Source organism: Rissa tridactyla, chromosome 9, assembly GCF_028500815.1.
Source record: "Rissa tridactyla isolate bRisTri1 chromosome 9, bRisTri1.patW.cur.20221130, whole genome shotgun sequence".
Classification (NCBI taxonomy): Eukaryota; Metazoa; Chordata; class Aves; order Charadriiformes; family Laridae; genus Rissa; species Rissa tridactyla.
Genome location: NC_071474.1, coordinates 21,127,501 through 21,150,045, shown reverse-complemented (window position 1 = coordinate 21,150,045; position 22,545 = coordinate 21,127,501). Strand labels below are relative to the sequence as shown.

General features: G+C 38.4%; 1 protein-coding gene across 12 annotated transcripts in view; it reads left to right on the top strand.

Annotated features, from left to right (window-relative positions):
* Window positions 1-22,545, top strand: part of PEAK1 (pseudopodium enriched atypical kinase 1) — a 121,037-nt gene that overhangs the window by 82,293 nt on the left and 16,199 nt on the right. For 11 of the 12 annotated variants that reach the window (XM_054213504.1, XM_054213497.1, XM_054213496.1 and 8 more), the window contains 3 exons: window positions 296-3,565; window positions 11,752-11,868; window positions 13,755-13,951. In XM_054213504.1, coding sequence (XP_054069479.1) covers window positions 408-3,565; window positions 11,752-11,868; window positions 13,755-13,951 — 3,472 coding nt within the window. In that variant the 5' untranslated portion in view covers window positions 296-407. The remainder of the gene's footprint in view (window positions 1-295; window positions 3,566-11,751; window positions 11,869-13,754; window positions 13,952-22,545) is intronic. The other variant, XM_054213507.1, reaches the window with a different exon arrangement.

The window sequence follows — 22,545 nt, the reverse complement described above, 5'->3', positions numbered from 1 at the left end:
CTAGTCAAGCGAATTACTCTAAATCCTCAGTCATTGCCACTTCTCTCTTTCTTTCTCTGCTTTCAGAAATACAGGGCCTAGCTACCAAAGTTTTAATTCTTTATCTCTGAGAAGAATATTTGCAACTTTTTTTGCATTTCAGTTACGTAGTTCTGTAAATTTAAGTAAAAAGAACTAAGACATCAGTAAAAGGCTACTTGCTTATTCCGAGTCGTTCATAGTGTAGAAAATGTTAAGTTTAATGATCAAACTGTTTTTTGTCCCGTTCTTATCCTCATTCTGTTTTGTGTTTCAGAATGATCACTGCTCCAAACGGTGGCCGTACTAAGTGAAGGGAGTGGAAACATATGGATGAAATTCTTACCATGCTCTGAACAGCACAGCATCAAGCGCAAAGCTCTGGGAAAATGTCTGCTTGCAACACTTTCACTGAACACGTCTGGAAACCTGGTGAATGTAAGAACTGCTTCAAGCCCAAAAGCTTGCATCAGTTACCCCCAGTATCTGAAAAAAAAACCCTCTCACACGGAAATCTGAAACCCAATGCAAACCAAAGTAACAGCCAGCGTGGGAGAAATACAGGAAATTTCCGACCACCTGTGGCAAAGAAACCCACAATAGCTGTGAAACCCACCATGATGGTATTAGATGGGCAGGGTGTATGCGGCGAAATGAGCACACCGGATCATTGTGAGAATAAATCAGTGCCTGCATGTTGGAACCGAAACAAAGGTGTCTTGAACAAAAAACCACTGAACAATAATAATGAGGATGAAATTGAAGGTTACAGCCAAGTTCATAGGCCTTATGGCAACAATGAGGGTGTAGGTAAGATACCAAATAACAATAATAATGGACTGACAGAAGTTTTGAAGGAGATTGCAGGTTTGGATACCACACCTCAGCTAACTGGAAACGAAACGAACTCAAGAGAAACCTTCTTGGGAAGAATAAATAATTGTTATAAAAGATCATTAGAAAGAAAGATTCCTCCAAGCTGCATGATGGGTGGAATGAAGGATTCACACAGTAAGCATGTTATTCTGAGTGGAAGCACTGAAGTAATAAGTAATGAAGGTGGACGTTTCTGTTATCCAGAGTTCTCTAGCGGAGATGAGAGTGAGGATGATACGTTTTTTGGCAGCATGCAAGAAGAACATGAGAGCTGGGATGAAAGTGATGAAGAGTTGCTAGCAATGGAAATTCGTATGAGGGGCCAACCTCGCTTTGCTAATTTTAGAGCTAACACCCTATCTCCTGTTCAGTTCTGTGTTGACAAAAAATGGAATACTGTGCCCCTTAGAAACAAGTCTCTGCAGCGGATCTGTGCAGTAGATTATGACGACAGTTACGATGAAATTTTAAATGGTTATGGGGAAGAGACTGTGATTTTTTATGGGCAAGAGAGCATGCAGAGCATGGTATCTTCTGATTCTACATCTCCTGATTCTTCTTTGACAGAAGAGTCTCAGTCTGGAACAACAAGCAGTTCTTCACAGAAGCTCTGTAATGGAGGGTTATCTCCTAGTACTCCTCAGGACCTCAAATTGATTGAACCAGAATATGAAAGTCTTTGTGATAATCAACAAGTGAAGGATGTGTCAAAAGCTCCCAGAAATGTTACGAAAAGTCTGGAAACTCACAAGGCAGTCCTTGCACTTCGACTGGAAGAGAAGGATGGCAAAATTGCCGTGCAGACTGATAAGCAAGAGAATAAAAGTTCTTCAGATGTTGCTGGTCAAGCTGTAACTATAAATTTAGTGCCTGTGGAAGAGCAAGCTAAACCTTACAGGGTGGTGAATATGGAACAACCAGTTTGCAAGCCATATACCATAGTAGATGTATCAGCTGCCATGACCAATGAATGTAAGGAGAATCAGACTGAAACTTCAGAAACCAAAAATGCATCTAACCCAAGCTCACCAGTAACTGCAGGCACACCTATTACGTCCTCTGCAGCATCACCTGTACGAGTAAATTCTAATCTGAAAAAATCCAGTGCAATCAGATATCAAGAAGTGTGGACTTCTAGTACTAGTCCAAGACAGAAGATACCTAAGGTGGAGTTAATCTCTAACAGCTCAGGACCTTCTGTTCCCCCCAGGAAGACAAGCCACAAGTCAGCTCCTACGTCACCTACAGCTACAAACATTTCTTCAAAAACTATCCCGGTTAAGTCTCCCAATTTATCGGAGATAAAATTCAACAGCTACAATAATGCTGGCATGCCCCCTTTTCCTATTATCATTCATGATGAGCCCACTTATGCTAAGAGTTCCAAAAATGCTATTAAAGTTCCTATCGTAATCAATCCAAATGCATATGATAACCTGGCTATCTATAAAAGTTTTCTAGGGACCAGCGGAGAGCTATCCATCAAAGATAAAACTACTAGCGTAATAAGCCACACATATGAAGAAATAGAAACAGAAAGCAAAATGACTGAAGCCATAGGAAGTAAACCCACTGAATTTTCCCAAGCAAAGGGGGTGACTAATAGCTCTGAATGCAGGCTGGGTTCTGTGGCTCAAAAGGTCCAAGAGTTTAATAGCTGTCTCAGTAAAAGTCAGATATCACCACAGAGAAGTCATGGTTCTGACCACAGCTCCCCATCAAGAGTTCAAAAGACAACACAAGAGCCTGCAGGAAAAATAGACGTAACACCAGAGGCTTCTGTTGGCAGCAGCAGCGGTAGAGAGAATGCGAGCACGGTGCTTTCACAGATTGTGGCTTCTATCCAGCCTCCGCAGTCTCCTCCAGAAACGCCTCAGTCTGGACCCAAGTCTTGTAGTGTAGAAGAACTGTATTCCTTACCCCCGGATGCAGATGCTAATAAAAACACCCTGGTACGACCCAAGTCTCTGTTTACATCACAGTCTGAAATAGAGTCATCCAAGACGGCGGAAAACGCTGCCATTAAAATGCAGAAAGATTCACTTTCACAGCCAGTTGCCACTCACTCCCCAAAGCCAGTAAGAGCTATCCCAAATACAAGTCCCAAAACAGAGCAAGCACCGCCATTTCCTCCTCCGCGGTCCACTTCTTCACCCTATCATGCAAGTAACTTGTTGCAAAGACATTTCAGCAATTGGACCAAACCAAACAGCCCTACCAGGTCAACAGAGGCCGAGTCCATCCTCCATTCAGAAGGTCGCCGAGCTGCTGATGCAAAACCCAAACGCTGGATATCGTTTAAGAGCTTCTTCCGCCGCAGAAAAACTGATGAGGAGGAAGACAAAGAGAAAGAAAGAGAGAAAGGAAAATTGGTGGGTCTTGATGGAACTGTTATACATATGCTTCCCCCTCCACCAGTTCAACGTCATCACTGGTTCAGTGAGGCAAAGTCAGACTCCAGTGAGAAGCCGTCGATTGTTTTCATGTATAGATGTGAACCAGCACAACCTGAACCAAAGGCTGATCATCAAAACAAGAGTGGAGTGGAGTCTGCTATTGCTGATGCACTAGCAAAAGACAAAGAAGAAACACAGGAAAAGTCTCCAGAGAGCTCTGAACAGAAAATAGCAAGTCAGTCATCACCACCTCAGATTCCCAAGAAAATCCCCAGGTAATTTGCTTATCTTTTTTAGTCACTTATTCAGCTGTGAACTGTCCTGTACATACTGCTGAAAAGGGGAGAAATTAAGTTCTATTGCATTAAGTGTAATTTTTTTCAAGGTACATTTATTTTAGGTAACTTAAAGCATGTTTTTAAAATCTTTGCGTTACATTGGATATCCTAAAAGATTTTTAAAAATTACTAGAAACAGTACCTGGTATTTGGAATTTGTATTGCAGGTTCACTACTATGTCAAAATAGCCACGTTACATTGAATCAGATAGATTTTCCTGAATTTCTAGTTTAAGAAAGTGTTATGTTATAGGAAACTAAAGAATTTCTCTGCAGAAATAGAAGGCAACTATTGAAAAGTATAATACAAATTAAAAGATGGTGTGCTAACTTTATCTCCCATACCCAAGAATACAACAGATGCTAATTAACTTGATGCTACATCACTGCATCACTCCCAAAATAAACCATGTAAAAAAGCAATAATAGAATTGAATTATCTATAAAATAATCTCTCTCTGTTTTTCAAGGCATTTAGCAATGAATATACTTTGTCCCCTAATAGTATTGGACTCAGTACAGCTGGTTGTTCCATTTGTGCCTGACAATTTTGTTCAGTGATTTCATTTTTAATTTTTTTTTTTTAAACAGAATCTACTAAAATGATTCATTGGTTCAATTTCTGTGCAAGTATTTGGCCAGTAGATATTTGGTTTACTCCTGTAAGTTCACAGTAGTTGAACTTTTAGGTCTGTCTGTTGGTTTAAAGGTCTGTTTATTCCCTTATCAAGAGTACACGTGTTTTCGTGGTTGTCTCTGAACACGAAGAACCGTGTTTATTTCCAGATACGCATTGTTTTCAACATACCACTGAGTTCCTACAACTCGTGACACTGCATCACCTACGAGGGCTGGAGACATTTGTTGCACTCAGTCACGTGGGCACTTCACTGAGTACAGACTGTAGATGTGGAAGTATTAAAACATGTCTTCCAATGTTATACAAACCAGTTCCAAAGTAGCTTCAAACTTGCATTATATAATTCATCATAACAATAACCTAGTGGTAGGAAATTAAAAATTTTTGTAAAGTTTGAGCTATGTGTGAGCTTCAGACAATGTATCGTGGCAGTGTTCTTTGGTTTTCTTTTTTCTGTTGTCTACACAAGACAGTTGCAGTGATTTTTAGTTAAAATGGTTTTAAAGTTGACTTTAAACTAATAGAAATCTGTGTGAGCATAGTTTGAGTTTACCATAAACTGATTGCTGCTTGTCTTAAAGTAAAATAACTGTGTGTCAAACTAACAAAGAGTGACTATTTGCACCAAGTGTAATTAAATCACTTTTAAATCACATCTTGGGAACACTGATACAGCATTCTCATGAAGATCAGACTGTTTGCCTTTTGTCAGACGTGGACAGCTTTGGGGGTTTCAATGTGAGGTGGTGATAGGGTTTATCACAGTATGATGTAAAGCTCGTTTCTGTAGATTAACTTTTTAAGTAATTGCCCCAAATACAAGATAGGACAGTCTCCAAAATCTCAGTGTACTGTCTGTTTCTTCAGACTCTGTGAATGGCAATCTCAGGGTCAAGAGTTTTATTTTAAAAAGGAATAAAGTATACAAAAATTTAAAAATAGGGTTTTAAAAAATCCCAGTAAAAATTGTGGGTGTGAGTTTCAGAAACATTAAGCACTTTCACAAACTATTAAGGTCAGTAAGAGCTGTAAGCATTCAGCATCTCTGCAAGAAGTATAGTTCCACAATAATCCAGGGGTGTGGGCGACGATAAAAGGGGGTGTCCCTGTATTTACAGTGCATATTAAGGCTAAAGACAGCAGGGAATGTACCCAGGGCTAGAGTAACCCTTGACAGGAATCTAGTCTCTCTAGAGTTACCCTAAATTAAATGGGGAGAAGTAGGCAGCTTTAGAGAGTGAGTTAAAGCTCTCAACCCCCCTCTAAAGGAACCCATTTTTTCTGTTATCTCCAGGCAAACCTAGAGAAAAATGAGGTTGTACCAACATTTTTTTTAGCAGCATTACCAAATACACCACCATCAGGAGATTCACTTGCTCCTACCTCCTCAGCGCCCAGCTTTTGTGCTGGCAAGACAGTTCATGTGGTCACCTGTGGCAAAGCAGCCTGAGGAAGTGATCCAAGTGAAAAATAACTTTGCAGTTATTTTTCAGCCAGATCAATTCCCTGATACGACAGGGGGACCAGTCAGGAAGGAGCAGCTGCGTATCTCACTGGTAAAATGGCAGTAACAGGCTAATGGCTGCGGTCATAGTTGGCACTTGTTCTTAGACTACCCTAGAGATGGTGCTGTTATTATGTTTCATATTTTTGCACTATTACTGGAATACTTTCTGCCATTCCTGTTGAAGGCAGTTGGTCATTCTGTCCTGTCTCGTTCACTTATTCCAAAAAGTATGTTTACTCTTTATTTTTCTGCAAGTCATGATAATATTGGCTAAAACCCTTTCCCTAGTGAAAATTGGAATTTTACAAACTTCAGAATTGGAAGTTCTTCTTTCTAACAATATTGTCCTATGGTTTCTACAAATTTCAAAGAAAATACACTGAGGTGCTGGGAAATACATTGTAGGAACACTGGACAGTGGGTGTCTTTATCCTTCAGTTATTATATTCAGTTACCTTGATGCAATTTGATGCCTTAAGTTATTTAGGGGTTTGCTTAGTTTTTAATATTGTTAAAGAGACCAAGTGAAACCTTATAGTGCCAAAAAATGAAGTTTGGGGTTTTTTTGTTTAAGGGTTTTGCCTTTTGTTTTTAATGTCCCAGTAGGTGAGAATCAGGATTGTCAACTTCCGTTTTTGCGCAAGCAGGAGACATAACAGACGAGATGCTGTACTTGTTTTGTGTTAACTCTTCAGGTATTAGTAAGAGGTTAGTGTTAATTCAGGCTAAAACATGTTAAGCTGGCAGAGGCTTAGAGGAAAACAGAAGACATGAAGATAGCAATCAATGAACATGACACTTTTTCTAACTCAGAATGCTAACAGTAAGCTCACTGAAAAAAACAAACTGATGACCTGGAAAATAAGATAAGCTTTAAAAATGTCAGATTATCGGGGAGCCTTGAAAGCAAATTAAATGAAGATACAATATTTCCTTGCTTTGCAATGGATTAAAAAGCTGCTAAAGATTGATAACATAACCACAAAACAGGGCTGAAGGTATCACTACAAAGGTCAGTTTTTCCTTTTGAACAGCACTTGCAAAATACTCAGCTCTTTGGAAAGCTGAAAATTATCTCGCTGCTATAGAAAAGAACTTAGTTTTGTTTTATCCATGTAATTGTTTCTTTCTGTTTGATGCCAGGATGCACATATGGTTGTTCAAAAGGAGCTAGCGAATAGTCATGTATTATATTGACCAAAAATTTGTAGATAGATTAATTTTTGCTAAAAATCAGCAATCGCATCAGCTTTATCATTAATTGGAATGAAAATCAGGTGTTCTTAGAACACCTGTAGCTCCTGATACAGCAGTTGTTCTCAGGCAAAGCCTAAAATTGACCTCTACAAAGATAACATGATGATATTTCTGGCCTAAGTCACCATAATTGATGACAGTGGTCCAGCACAGTGTGGAATCCACACAGAAGGTTAAAAAAAAAGATTCTTCAAAGGCTTTGTTATCTAGTGGATCAGACTGTTGCTCTTGGAGTTTCACAAGATAAAGCTTTCTCTTCTCCATTGAGAGATCACTGTTTATACCCAGTAGCAGCTTTTCAGATTAAGACATTTCCTAAAAGAAAACTGCAGCACAGCCTTCTCATTCTTCCTTTCCTATCTTCATAAAGCACATCAGAGCAGAACTAAAACCTCATTCAGCAATGTTTTAGATGGCAGTGCCTTTGTAAATCAAGGCACAACTGGTTTGTGCGCAGCCATTTCCATTTCAGTTATGTGTTAAACTGAATAGTTCCCTTTCATAGCTCCAAGTCAGCCATAACTTTCCCTTTATAGGGTCTTTGGGCCAGACTTGGATGAACTAAAGATAAAACTATATGTTTACTGAAATACTTCCTTCAAGTAGTGAGGTCTGTATATTCATTCCATTCTGGGTTTAGATAAAAAAGTATTTCTTCATAGTTAAAGTTGGGATTACCGATCTAATTACTAAAATGATGTTAACTTTGTCAAAAGGATTTGAGCTCGTAATCGATATATATGAGTTGCGTTGTTCCACAGCTACAGAACATCACTATCCTGTTGTTATATCTTGCTTCCCAAAGGAGTGAAATGCTTATACATATTTTAAAGACGTGTTTTGAATGTTTTTCTTAAAAAGCATGCTTCTCCATTGCAGTTACACACATCAGCAATTTGCATTCTTTTAAGGCTATTTTTTGTTAAAATAGCCGCTGGGCATTTCACTGGACCCTTTCATGGGCTCTATACGTATCAGACGATATAGATATCAAAGCTCTTGGAAATGTCTTGTTATCCTTCAAATCTTACCCCAGTGCCACACTCATAGTACAAATAGTTCACCTTCAATAACTTCCAGACAGATTGCTGCTCCTGAAATTAACATAAATGTCAGTGACAGATTAAAATTTTTTAGAAAATTGGCCAAAAACTTGCACAGTTCCTGCCTGCCATGGAAGCATTTCAGTAGCATACGTGGTCCTCAAATGCTTTTTGTTGTGCTGATTGCGTTGAGGTTGCTGATGACTGTTCACACTGTTTGCTTTAAATTACAGTAAGCCAAATGTGATTTCAAGAATCTGAGTTAGGCATCAAATTTCCGCATACAGGCAATGGAGTAGGACAATTCCAATGAGGTGATTTAGAGCACCAAAACTTAACAGGCCCCAAATGGGTTCTCTCTTCAGTGGGTTTTTAAGAAATATCTGTTATGCCACTAATTGTTATTTAAAGAAAAAAAAAATAGCGGTGACTGGGGCTAGGGGTGTGCCACAGTGCACGTCATCTGCGGACCTTGAGTACCTGAACAGTGTAGGGAATGGAGCTTAGACGTAGGCTATCTTGATTCAGTGGGACAGGAGCCATGAAATTACTCTGAGTGCTCTGTATACCGAGGGGAATGTGAATGTTGTAACAGATTACTCGGTAAAAACAACTGCAATCATTGGTCTTCAAAATTGTAGTCATATATTAAGGTCAGGATCACATCCAGAGACAGGCAGGAATAACCACCACTGCCACATTCCACTTTCTCATCGTCATTGATCCAGTCCTGCAGATTCCACAGCTGCTTCAGAAACTACTTCAGAAGAGAACAAAGTCTTTTAAATCACAGTAGGGCCCTGTTTAAAACAAAGTTCTTCCCAGTTTAGAGGACCTCTTGTATAAGTCTTAAGATAAGGTTCTCACCTGCATCCAAAATCTTTTAAGTGCAGCTTGCATAAATTGGTGAGGAGAATTCAAGGATGTTATAACTGAAAAGAAAATTCTTGCTTGAGCAAGTCTACTGAAACGGGAGAAATTCTCACCTGAAAAGTCCAGGTGGAACTATCAACTCCCCCTTCTCCTCAGATCTGTGTTGACTTGTTTTTTTCTGGGTATCGGCAAGGTTTATTTACCTTCCTCAGCAGTGCCTAACAGTGCTTTTAAAAGCATTAACTATCTATTTTGCCCTGTTTCATCAATGAAAAACTTTTGTGAGATTTTTCTCTAGAATATCTGTATGCGAACAGAATTGGAAATTATGGATGTTTATTAAGCAAGAAGTTTGGTAACATTTTATGTGAAAATTTGTAAACATTGAGGACCATTAAAGAACCAAGTAGAAGGGATTTTACCATTTATTATTTTATAAATTTAGAGTAAGAAATTATTAGTCATGTATTATTGTTCTTAACTCCGCTAATACAGTCTGTGAAATGGAAAGACTGAGAACTTAAAATGGATAAAGAAAAATGTCTTTTTTGTAATGCACAGTTAATCTGTGGAACTCATTGCCATTAAGTTTCACTGACACTAAAGAGCTTAGCAGGATGTCTTTACTGGATTATCAAATATATTCCCTTTATCCATGCAAACATCGCATTAGAGAAGATTTAAAAAAAAAAAAAGAATATAAATTCTCATGCTTCAGGACTAAGCCAACTTCTACATAATAAGAATTAGGAATAAACTTTATTGTTTAGTTATTTCAGATTGTCATTCGACAAGTTATTTTCACTTTCCTCTTAAGTGACTAATTCTGGTTAATGGTGGTGAGGAGGAACTGAACTGCGTGACTCACTGGAATGGGTGTTCTGTTCCCATAATGTGCTCTGACTGAAACCTGGGCACTGATCGTCTTTGCTCAGTGCTTTGCAGAAATAAAGTGGTCTGTGTTCTGAGTAGAAGTTCCTGTGGAAGGTGGCCTTTGACCGCCCTCAGGCTATTAACCTCTCTGCATTTTTCCTCAAGCATTATTCAGTCAATTTAGGCTTTATATTAGCTTTATTAGCTTAAAAGCGAAGGGCCTGAGGGGATCTTGAAGGGATCTCTTTGAAACTAAATATGTCTAAAAATTACAGAGATTTTTTTGTGCAAAACTAAGTCATCTTCCTTGGCCAGCTCTCATCTCAAACTGTAGGACTACCATTGATTACTGCTTTGCTGATGTCCACTCAGGGAGGAGATCAGTCTCGGCTGGGTCTAAGGCTACATCAGTTTTTCTCTGTCTTTCTGTCGCTAATTTCTGCCACTTGGATTTATGTGCTGTCTTACACTGAACTGTACTCTCTCAGCTTGACCTCTAGATCTGACCCTAATTCAGGAATGCACTCTCAGAATCACTTCTCATAAGCATTCCACTTTATCTCCCTCCTCTCATTGCTGTATTAATCATCCTAATTGAGAAGGCGTGCTCTGAATAGAGGAAAATACAGGTCACACAATAGCTGTGATTCCACTGTCCTAAAACAAATTAACACACTAGGCAGGCTGCTATCTGGATTTTTACTATTCCCAAAAGACGGAGACAAGTTAGACCACATCATCTTTTGGCTATCGCTCAAAAACTGTGAAGGAGGAGAGCTTGAGGGAAGGAGTTAGGGGCATTTGTCTCTGCAGAAAAAAAACACACTTTTAAAACAATTTTGAGCTTGTACACATGTGAATTAGAAGTATGTGAATTCGGTGGCACTGAAGGACTGTCGTTTTTATGGCAAGTTTTTTTGCTGCACGTAATCTCGGCTTCTTAGGAAAACAAATGTGTTCTCTGTGTGCAGAGGGCTGCTCCCTCCATTAACTGAACAGTTGTTTAGTTTCAGCCACACATGCCCGAGGAGCAGAGTTCTCTAAGGTAATTCATTGCCTATGAAGTTTGTTTTTGAAATAAAAAAGGGAAAAGAAAAAGGCTTGGACAGAGGAGGCTGCACCCACTATGGTAAAAGCTAAATATGTGTTCTTATGCAAGGCATCAAAGAATCCATCCTGGCAAAATGTCTATAAATATCCCAAATAAGGAGATAGCTTGAAGTATCACTTGCTATCAACAAGCAGATACAAAGTTACACAAAACCAGGCTTTAATGGTTCTAATCTCAGAGAACTGCCTGCTTATCAGCTGCTCTGCTTTTCTCGAAAACTAGTCATTTTAACTGTTTAGACTGTTTCATGAAGCAAAAGCAATGGGGAATGCGGTGAGGATGTTTTCCCCGTTTGTTCCTCCTGTGTTCTGTCGGGCTGATTACGGGTTGGCAATTTGCTGGTTGAGTCACTGCACTGCGTAGGTACTCTTGATCTCCCTGTCTTTACTGCTAAAATGCAGGGAAGCACTTCCCCACAGATTTCATGGCCTGACACCTCATTGCTGTGATTTTAAACGTATTAGATTCAGACACTAAAACTGGTCGGAATACAGATTTGAGATAGTCACTTACCTTTAACAGTGCCTTAGTCCAAGTTCTTTAAACTCCTCTTGAAATTTGAACCTGCTTTTCCTTAACTAATTAACATGACTAAGACCATAGCTGTCATACCAAAACAGTGATGTAGTAGAGCGTGAACTATTTTCCTCCAGGAAGGCAGGGGAAGAGTTAAGAAGGCAGGGCTGTAACTAAACTGGTTTCCTGGGGCGCTCTGGCAAGTCCCGGGGACCAACCCCCCAAGGTAAACATTAAGGTGCAGTAGGTGTATCACTCTGTGCAGAGTTCAGCCCTCTTGCTTACAGCTTGCACAACTTGTAGCACATCCGAACACTGTGGAATCAATGGCTCGCCAGAGTTTCAAGACATGATTAAGAGACTCAAGAAGGCCCTGAAAGAATTTCCTTTAATGGGGAATTGTGTGAGTGAGTACAGTGGGTGAGTTGGTATTTTTTTCTTTCTTCCTTCCTAGTTGTTGGTTTACTTTGGCAAAATGCTTCTGAGCGTTAGGTTTAGTGTATGTGCTTGCATGTGTCTGGTTTGGAGAATGAGTCTGTTCTGTACCTCACCAATCAATACTAAAAAGTTACTTGGAGAAATGATAATCCCTGGTTTGTGGCAATGACAGAACTGTAAAGCTACTAGAAACTACTTAAAGAAAACATTCTTATTGAGGAATGCAGGTATGTATATGATTTACGGCAACTACAAGTCTTTAATTTCTCATCATCTTGAGAGCCTTGTTACTGCTTTAATTTTATGTATGCTTTACTCTGAAATTATATTAGGTTAACTCTTTAATGTGGATATATTTACGGCACATGGAATGTTCTTCACACCATTCCTATGCATGGTACTAAAAATGAACAAAATGTTTTATGCTGATTAAAGATTACACCTTTTTGAACTTATGCCATTTTTGCTCTTTTACTAACAAGTTCTAATGAGTTTTGTTTGTATCAGCCTGCAGTTAAAATTCATGACTCTGAGTAGAAACAGCATGTGCGCGCTGCACCGTACATGGGGTCTTGTGTTACGCAAAGTATTGGCATGTTTTAATCTTTGTAGTCTAGGATTGGGAGAAGATTGTGTATCATGATTTTCAGTGTTTTGGCTTTGACATAGAGAGACATATGCCTACAATTTGTTAACTCTTTCCACTCTAAGGATTTGTATTACGAAAACTCAGATGCTCTGCCTATTCAAAAATGCATAGTTTTTGTTTCTGTTCATCAGAAGTTATATATATAAGTTTTAAAACTTTACCACAGAAATTAAATATCTGTACAGATATATGATGTGGTGATCATCTTTTGAAGGAAGTGCGTTACTTCTATCCCTTATGGAAGTCACGAGTACTTAAAATTCTTGCTGTTCTATTTGATAAGGCTGTAATAATGAGAAGCAGTGAACAGGTCATATGCTCTTGAGATTTGGCCTATAATGCCTGTTTGTTTCTGTGAGTGAGAGAGCATAAAGGCACAGAAATATTTTTGCTCTGACACGTTTTATGTGGCATATTATTGATAATTGTTCTATGTTTCCAATAAGATTGGGATTTTTTTAATAAATCTGAACTTTTTTTAATATCTTGCATAATTTTTAAATCATACTGCAATAAATATATCCATGGAAACTGATTGAATCCATGATTTTCACATTTTTGTCCCATAAGTCATCACAGTTTGATTAAAACTTCAGAGCTGAGAGCAAGCACAGAGGAATGTCTTCATGGCCTTTTGCAATTGGCCTAATGCAGATGGATTTTAATCCTGGATAATTTTATATGGGAAATAGATCCCTGGCTTAGATGAGCTACTGGTCTGTTTCCAAAAGTGTCAGTTCCCAAAATCCTACGAGTATATGAAAGCATATCGTTAAAGTTTTATGCATTTATTAAGACTTAACAGCCCCCTTGCTGTACCTTGGTATCTTTGATTAAAGCAAAATTGTTCTGATTGGTAAAAATCACCTTAAACTCTGCTGCCGTCCTATGAGTCCTACATGTTTTATGCAGAATCATGCCTGCATATATATGTGGATATATGGTGATTGTAGTCAGCTGTAAAATATTTAAACATTTTATTATCCCATTTGTATGAAAGGCATGAACGACCACGTGTAACTATTTCAGTCAAACGTTGTTTCTTCTTATTAAGGAAAATATCGTAGGAAGCTGTTCTTAAAAAAAAAGGAGGGCAAAAGGAGCTTATTTCTTTACCAGTTCACTCCTGTTCCTGAAGATATATAATGCCTCATCTGGTATTTTGCCAGTAGGATCTAGTAGCTTTGGTCTCCAGGTGATTTTGTTCTGTTTCTTTCAGTCAAGTGCCCGATGATACGACACTGGAGGATTTATCCCCTCGTGTTCCTAGAGCGGTGTTTGTGAAGCAAGACAATGGCGGCAGTGCCTCGGTTATACCAGTATCATCTGTTCGTGTCCCACAAGGGGAGGAAGAAAAGGAAGAAGCTTCAAATTTTCCTGACTTAAATCCTTGCAGTGCTACCTACAGCAATTTAGGTAAGTGTTTTCTTGTAGAAGAAAATTTAAATTAGATCAGATATTGGATGCTTTTCCAGGCTGTGAAGAACCTTGTCGTCTGGACAGCTCAATACACTTTCATAAGCTTGGTTTTTACAGACATACTTTTTAATATTAATTTATAGAAAATAAAAGTACGTTGTCTCATTCTGAGATACACAAACAAGAAAGTGAAGATTCAACAAACTCAAAGGTTTTCTTTCCTATGGTTTTAAATTGCCCTTAATGATAAACATTTCAAATGCTTCTAAAAGACACATTGTTTTATCTATTTGGAGGAATTTTTATCAAGGGGATTTAAAACACAGCAAATTACCTAATATTTTTAGAAACAATAAGTAGATTTCTACATTTTCCAAACTTCAACAAAAGATACAGCTTAATTTTATTTTAGAGCATCAATAACTGCTAAAATATCTGTAGTCATCTTCTGTTGACTAAAACCTTTCTTATCCTAGTCTGAGCGTTTAATTTGCTCCTTCAGAAAAGTTTAAAATATGAATGTCCTGAATGTACTGTGCGGTCTATTCAACTATCACTGAATTCCTGACTTATATTAGAAAGATACATATATGCAGGGCTTCTCTGGAAGGTAAGTGAGCAGGACAAATAAATATCTTGCGATATACAGTATCAATATTACCAGCCTAATTTTCCAAAGCACTTTGATTTGAAGTGCTGCAAATTTAGGAATACCTAGAGCCGGATTTTCTAAAAGAACAAAACCCCCTCATTTATTTATGTTCAAGAATATCTGAATACGTGTTTTTCAGTAATGCTCTGATCCTGTAAGCGTACCAACTTATTGTTTGGACGAGGGTAAGCTGACTGCATAGAGATGGCTCACCAGTACAGGGGGTTTGGCATGTCCACACAGGTTTGAGGGATCAAGGACTAAATTTTAAACCCTCAACTGCATGCATTCCTTCGACATTTAGTGATATTGTGGCATGGTTTTGCTTAAATGTGAATTAGTGGTGAACTTAGTGTGCTCTCCTAATAAAACATTAATTAGGTATTGTTTATAAAGAGTAAAGAGGAAAAATATCCTGCCCAAGACTGATACTAATATCTACCAAGAAATTGTAACATCAGGGATGAAAACTAAAATAAATATTTTTACAGTGAATTATTCAAAGATATAATGAATTCTTTTAAATTCATTGAGAGAGAGAGAGATATATGTATATATATACTTTCTGTATTTAGGACATAGCTACATTGCAGATAGAATCCAGGCAGTCAATCTAGCTACGTTGAAACTATTTATAGCATGGATACCTTATGTTCCTACCCAGACTGACATATAAAAGGATCGAGCTAAGGTATCATTTAATGTATGAAATATCACTTATTCCTCGTGGTGAGATTGCTATTTTTTAGCCAGAGTGCTCATAGAGTCCAGGGATTACTTGCATTTCATAGCCAAAGTAATATATTGTGAATCTTCTGTTTAAACCTTTACTCAATTTAGCTCAATTTTCTTATGCGAGATGTTACACCTGTTGGCAACTGCTTCTTGTACAGAGTTAGATGTGCTTCTGTCTATAGATCTCTGTCCTTCCACAGCACCTCACAAACTGGGAGTAGTAAACTCATGGGAAATAAAGTACCATTAAACACTAGGTTGCCTAGAGAAGTTGTGGAGTCTCTGTCTGTGGAGATACCCAAAACCCAACTCGACATGGTCCTGGACAACCTGCTCCAGCTGACCCTGCCAGTGTGGAGAAGGTTGGACGTGACCATCTCAAGAGGTCCCTTCCAGCCTAAACGCTGCTGTGATTCCGTGATCACTTCCACCAGTCCTCATTTATGCCAGTGCTGTTCCTGGGTGTGAATGCTCCTTCATAAAACAGTATAAAACTGAACCCCTTAGCATTTTATTCAAAATCTTCTCATACTTGAGTCACTTCCAGATTTGCTGTCACTGAAGTAAATCTTAGGTATGAAAGAGTTAAACTAACTTTTAGGCTTGACTTGGTCTGGCTTGGCAAGCTTGCTGCTTGTTGTTAAAAGCAACGCTACCCTAAATGGCACCAAGTTCTCTGGCTGCCGTTCAAACTTCTTCCTGGTTTATTCGAGCAACCTCGCTTTCTAATTCAGATAGCTATCAAGAGATTACTAGGTAGGGATATAGAATAATTCCTACTTGTTTTCACATCTTACATCCCCTAAGCAGCAAAATCGTATATTTTGTAAAATTAACAAATACTGGTGTGTGTAACTGAAAGAAAGGATAATACAAGAAGTTACATCACATTTGACTCTTGCTTCAATTGTTTCTAAATTACCTCTTTATAGCTACATACTACAGTTTGTGGTTTGTAAAATATATCGTGTCAACATCTCAATTTGCAGCATAATGCACAATTCACTTTCTAAATACTAATCTAATACACGTTCTGGTTTATTGAAAAGCAGACAATATTAAGTTGTCACTTTGATAAGCATCTAATCTTCAGTTGTTAACGTCACAGGAAATTTTATGAAAAGAAATAATGGCAAACTTTGGTAAATTTTCACCTGCAGTGAGGCAGTGGTTTATATCAGGTATTGCCCTCAAATATATTTGGTTTTGGCCTTCCCCTGCCTCCCACAGGAGTTGTCTCATTATCAGTTTATAATCCTGCCTGCAAAAACTGCAAGTGGGCCAGCAATTATTTTTCAGGAAACAAATTGTAGATACAAAGTTTGAGAATAGCTCATGTATAAAATATGGGCTGTATTTGTTATTTCATTGAACATGTAAAATCATACCTCTAGGAATTAAAAAAAATAAATAATAATGCAGGGAAGCCTTACAAGATAGAAGATTCTCCTCTGGGAATCAGATACAACATAGAAGACCTGAGGCTTTTAGGAAGTATGAGGTCCCACCATGATGATAGGATGAGAGAGTCCAGTGTGTTCCTGGGCGTATAAACAGGAGGAAACTTCAATAGGAGAGAGGTTATGTGTATGTCATTTTTACTCTGCAACTACCATGGTCACAGTCAAGCCATGGTGCCCACAGTTTTAGGAAGAATGTTTGAAAAAAAATCATGCAGACTCTAAAGAAAAGCTTTGAAAATGCCTGTTATTGAGTCTGGCTTGGTGTGGATGCTCGTGTGGTGCACAGAACTGTGATGAGGGATGCCTTTGGTATCAACGATCAACAGATTTAACAAAATCCAGTGGCTGACAGTTGAATCTAGATGCATAAACAAATGTTCAAATGTGTAAAGTAGGGCCTAGATGTTTCTTTATTAAGGTGCATCCTTATTCTAACAGAAGTTAATTCAGGTAAGCCCTGTAGCTTATGATGAGGAAGACGATAGACTAGATTATTAAAATCCTTTCCTTTACAAATCTTTAAATTTTTCTGTCTTTGTCTGAATTTGTTGGAGAAATTGACTTGATTGAATTCGCATCGCTGTGAGTAGATTAAGATATTCTCAATATACTCAGGATAGTATTTGTATCATTTAAAAGAGTATAGGTTATTTTTATTATTAGCTATTTTTCTCCTTGCACCTAAAGAAAAGGTGAAAAAAGGAGGCGAAGTTTCTAGGTTTTATGATTGCTGACATGGGAAAAAATCGCAAATTACAGCATCTGCCATGGAGTATTGCTTCAGTCAGTAAGTTAGACTAGGGCAGCGTGCTTTAGCCAGGCTATGAATAAGGTAACAAAATTATTGTTGACTAAAACAGACAGTTCGGTGACAGACAGTGATTATAGTATCAGCCTGATGCATTTTGTACAATATATAATTAGTACAGGTAGTATCTTTAACATGGTGTACTGGAGAGCAGGTAGCAAGACCTGACAAGTTTGGTTATTTTTATCAGCCAGGGTAAGAGTTTATTACGGAGCGATGTATTTTGTACTGGCATTAAAGATCGGTATAACTGATCTACTACTTATACAGAGAAATCTTTTCCAGGCTCTGTATTATAATGAAAATGCAGATTGCAAAGAACGATCAATATCCAAGTTCAAGGGGGATAAAAAAGTACTAGGACAAGGGTAGAGAAGGGGAATTTGTACAGTGGAGGTGGCCAACCTGTGGATTTTACTGAGTGAATACTTTAAGCAGCCTTTATAGATGGACTTTGTAACACGAAAAGGGGATGTACTGACATGAGAAATACTGGGACACCTGACTCCATTCCTGGCTGTAGGGAGAAACAGGTCAGCAGAGGCTGCCAGAGCCAATGCTGCTGGACTGCTCCAAGATCCAGCTGTGTCATCAGCCCAGCACCATCTTACAGTGGGTGTCCTGCAGACACATAAGAGCCACTCGAAATTCCTCTTTCTTGCTGGTCTCCACTGTACAGAATCCACAGTTTTGATGTTAGTTCTGCTGGTGTTTTGATAGATGTGGTCTTGGAAGATTGGTTACCCACGTTGCGCATACATCATTATTAATTGTTGCTGTTCTTGGCAATGCAACACATGGATTTTTTGTCAAACTGATGTGGTAAGCTGGAGAATGGCAGAGGTGAGAGGCACTTTGGCCATTTTAGCCCTCTGGGTCCTGTTCGTTCATCTAAATCCCTGCACTAGGGGATTAGGGATTAAGTACTATAATGGTAACTAAAACTGAGAACAGAGTTAATGATCACAGCAATAGCATAGTTACTACTGTGAATACTAGAGTATTGTTTTCAGCTCCATTTTCTATTTCACATCTTCCTGCAAGGGACGATATCCTTGGATAAGAGATGGTAATGGCATATAATCAGACAAACGCATTCAAGAATAAAGGAGAATGTAGGATAGATTACCATGTCAAGAGTAAAATGAGTTTGGAGAAAGTACAGAAGCAGCCTGGTGTCATTTGTGTATGGGACTAACATTATGTATTGTAGGGCAATATGTATCTCAGGCATAATTCTATTCAAGGAAGGATGGGAGCATGCAGCATGTCACCCACTTGGCTTGCCTATTTCACCATTAGTTGTTTTCCCAATTAAAGAAGCATTTTCCTTCACCGTTCTGAAATCTCTTGACAATGTGTATACACATTGCCGATCTGAAGCAAAAGAGAAATATACGCAGACTATCAAGAAATCTAAAAAATAATTATGCATGCCATTATTCTAAGAAAAACTTGCTTATGGAATATAAATTTGAATTAAACCTAAGCTGAGTGTGTCAGATTTGATAGTTTGATGAGCTAACATAAACAGGTTGCAATGCAAAATCTGATGATAAATTAGTTACCTGGAAAAATAAAATTTGAATGCTTTATTTTAGGGCTGATTTAGAGTTTCAGACCTCTGCATGGTGTCTAGAGACTTAAGTATTAATATTTAAATAGCGTAGTGAGATTCTATAACGGAAAATGTTAGCAAATTGAGGAATTACCTAAAGCTCTCTAGAAAGCTGCTGTCTATAAAGAGTTAAATTGTTTCTGTCTTTGAACAGTCTGGAAGCCACTTCAAAGATCTCTTTAAATGGCAGCCTGGTATTGTGCCTGTTCCTCCTTTTCATTTGCTTCCCAAGAGCGTAGCTCAGGCTGAACCTTGTAATGTTGGCGAGTCTGTGCAGCAGGTAGGGAAATCAGGGGTTTTAAAGCTTGCAAGGGGAGAAGGAAATGATAGGCAAGAAAAAGAAGCAAATGCTCTGCCAGTTCTTGTATGCAAAAAAACATTCTTGTGCCGTTGACAGGGACAAAATTTAAGACAACCTTTTTCTTGCTAGACAATGAATTTTTAAACATGTGGGAAAGCTGCACTGGAAAGACTGGCCCAATGGGCATGAAAGAAATGTACTCAGCATAAAAACGGTCCAGATATGAAGCTTTTCAAACACATAATAGAGATGGATAGATTTCAATATGGAAAATCTGTTCTTGTGGGCAGAAACTATACTGTAACATGACATGTTTTACAAACTCATTTTCCTCAGCTGAGAACACCTGAAAAAGTAACTACATAATGACTTGTACATGCTTTTCTCTGGATCCTGCCACCCCACCAAACATCTGCAAAGACAAGTTCTGGTTATGAAAAACCTCAGTCAATTACATTTTGATGTCAGAGCTCCAATAGCTATGCAAAAGCAACAACTAGCAAAAGTCACTGGTGGCAGTCGCAACATTCATCTGTATGAATGGCTTGTGGAGGACAGGGCCATTAAAGCAGACAGAAATAAGAGAATCAAGAAGAAACACTGTTATAAATGTTACCTTTCTTGGAGAAGCTTCTCCTGCTACTGCTTGAGATGTGCATCTTGCTCTAATTTGTTTTCTTGCTGTTTCCCTCTAGCGTCTGTGCAGTCCTTGGATTAGCAAGTCACATATGCAACACATATTAGGAAACTGCCTCCTGAAATAGCCTTTCTCAAAACCCCAGCAGTTATGGGGAAGAGGGTAAGGATGAGAAAATAGGCAAGTGATCTTTAACACAGAGTGTTGCTGGAGGAGAAGTACATAGGTCACAGATTTTGCAAGAGTAAGCAACTGAGGAAGAGGACACATGTTTGGATGAGTAAGAAAATTGGATACAAAGTAGAAATGAACTTGTCTCAGAATTAAGCAAAAGAGTGTGGTATTTGGTGCATGTGCCTGGCACGCAGACATCGGTTCTGCTTTTCACTGTGATTCCTGCCACTCTTTGTCTCTGCAAAAGGTACCTTTCTGGTAGAGCTCTTGTACTGCTCAGCTGGCACCAGTGTTACACGCTGCAGCGTTTCCAATGGTGAGAGGAAGAGCTGCTATTCCAGAGCACACACACAGCAATACCAAGATCAGAAAGGAGCAGTAGAGGGTCCCCTGAGTGTTAAATATTTTTTAAGCAACCGTGACAATGTTTTGAGAGAGATATGCAGGGATTCTCCAGTATTTCCAGCCTTTGAACATTTTTATTTTGAGGAGCTAGAAAGTGATGACCCAGGGGAGTAGTCCTATGCAGTCCTCCCTGACGATCAGCTAACAGAATTTCCTGCCCAAAATTCAGTTTTTTAAACAACGGAATATCCAGGCTTATCATAAAATCCATAAGGCTTTTCTGAAGGTTTCTTGAGCTTAAACAAAAGATAGAGATATAACTTTCATTTGTGATGTCGTCTCCTTGGAATGATAGAAAAGAGAATGATTGTTAAGAATTCAAGAGCCAAAGCTATTCTGTTTGTGGAATCATATAAAAATACAGTCCTCTCTGATCTTCTGAAATTAGGAAGTCCTTTTCAGCATTCTAACCCAGCATGTGGCTCAGAATGTGCATCCTGGCCAAGAGGATCTTAGATTCTGTAGTATTCATAAAAACTGTAACAGCACATCTTAAAGTGTAAAGGAAGCTATCTTTTTTTTCTTTTCATAGACCGTGACGTCATCTAGTATTAATTATGGACTAAAATGATGTCATTCAAATCTGAATCTGTGATCCCCCCAGTTTGGTTCAGCGTTCCAGTTCAGTCCTCTCTTTACAAGGATTCAGCACATATTATAAATAATCAAATAGTTCTAGTGTCTTTCTACTTGCTTTTCCCTTTTTAGAAAAGATGCTGAGCGGCAGTTATACAGAGCATCCATTTCACGTCTGCTGTGCTGCAACTGTAAAAATTGGCTTCTTACCGTAATATGATAGTCAATGAACCTCACAGGAGTGGTAGAAAACTTATAAAATAATTTCTCTGAAAATAGTAGTTGATTATTAAGAGTGGAAAAATCTCATTTCAATATGAGTAGTGACTGTTTAGTTGTTCCAGAGCAGCAAGTCGGTCATTTGTATTGTCTGTTTATTTTTTTTTTTATTCTCTCTTATATTATTGTCATTTATTTATTCTTCATTTCCAAGGACTCTGGCAGTTATAAACCATATATAACCTCTTCTCTAAATATAAAACATATATAACCTCCTCTCTAAAAGCCATCCAAAACACGTGACAGGAAGTTTGCCTTCCCTAGCAGCTCACCAATGTCTGAAATGAGTCTGTCAGTGGAAATCCCGTGCTTTCCTGTATGTAACCTGCTGCCTGGAATCTCTTGACTGAATCTAGGTCAGGTTATCTATGAACATAATACTGCCAACAAAGGTACCCGTGGCAAGTGAGTTAATGGAAATGTATTAGAGAAAGTTATGGTTAGGGGGGAAGGATGCGAGTTTTAAATTGTAGGGTAAAAAATATTTCTGGTTTTGTAATCTCAAATTATGATCCTACTCTCATTGAAAGCAGTGGCAACACATTTGTCAACGTGAGTGACAGTAGGCTTAACATCCTTGTTTTCACCTTGTGAATCTGCTTGGGCAATCCTGACTTCCCGAAGTATCTAAACTACATTACTTGTGTCTGTAGTTCTCTGATTTGCATTCTGAAATAATGCTTTCAGCTTCTTTAGCACATTTCAAATCTGAGTGATCCCAAGTGCTTTACAGACTGTTTTGAGGGTATATTTAAAAAGATCACCTCACCTGCCAGAGAAATGCACCTCTCAAAGAAATGGCACACAAAGCCACTTAACAGCATCCACACATAGTTTTAGAACATTTGAATATGAAGTTAGAAATAATATTGATTGGCTGCAGAAGGAATTACGGGAGGACAGCTATAATTACTGAAACTGGAATTTGGCCAGAGTGCCAAAA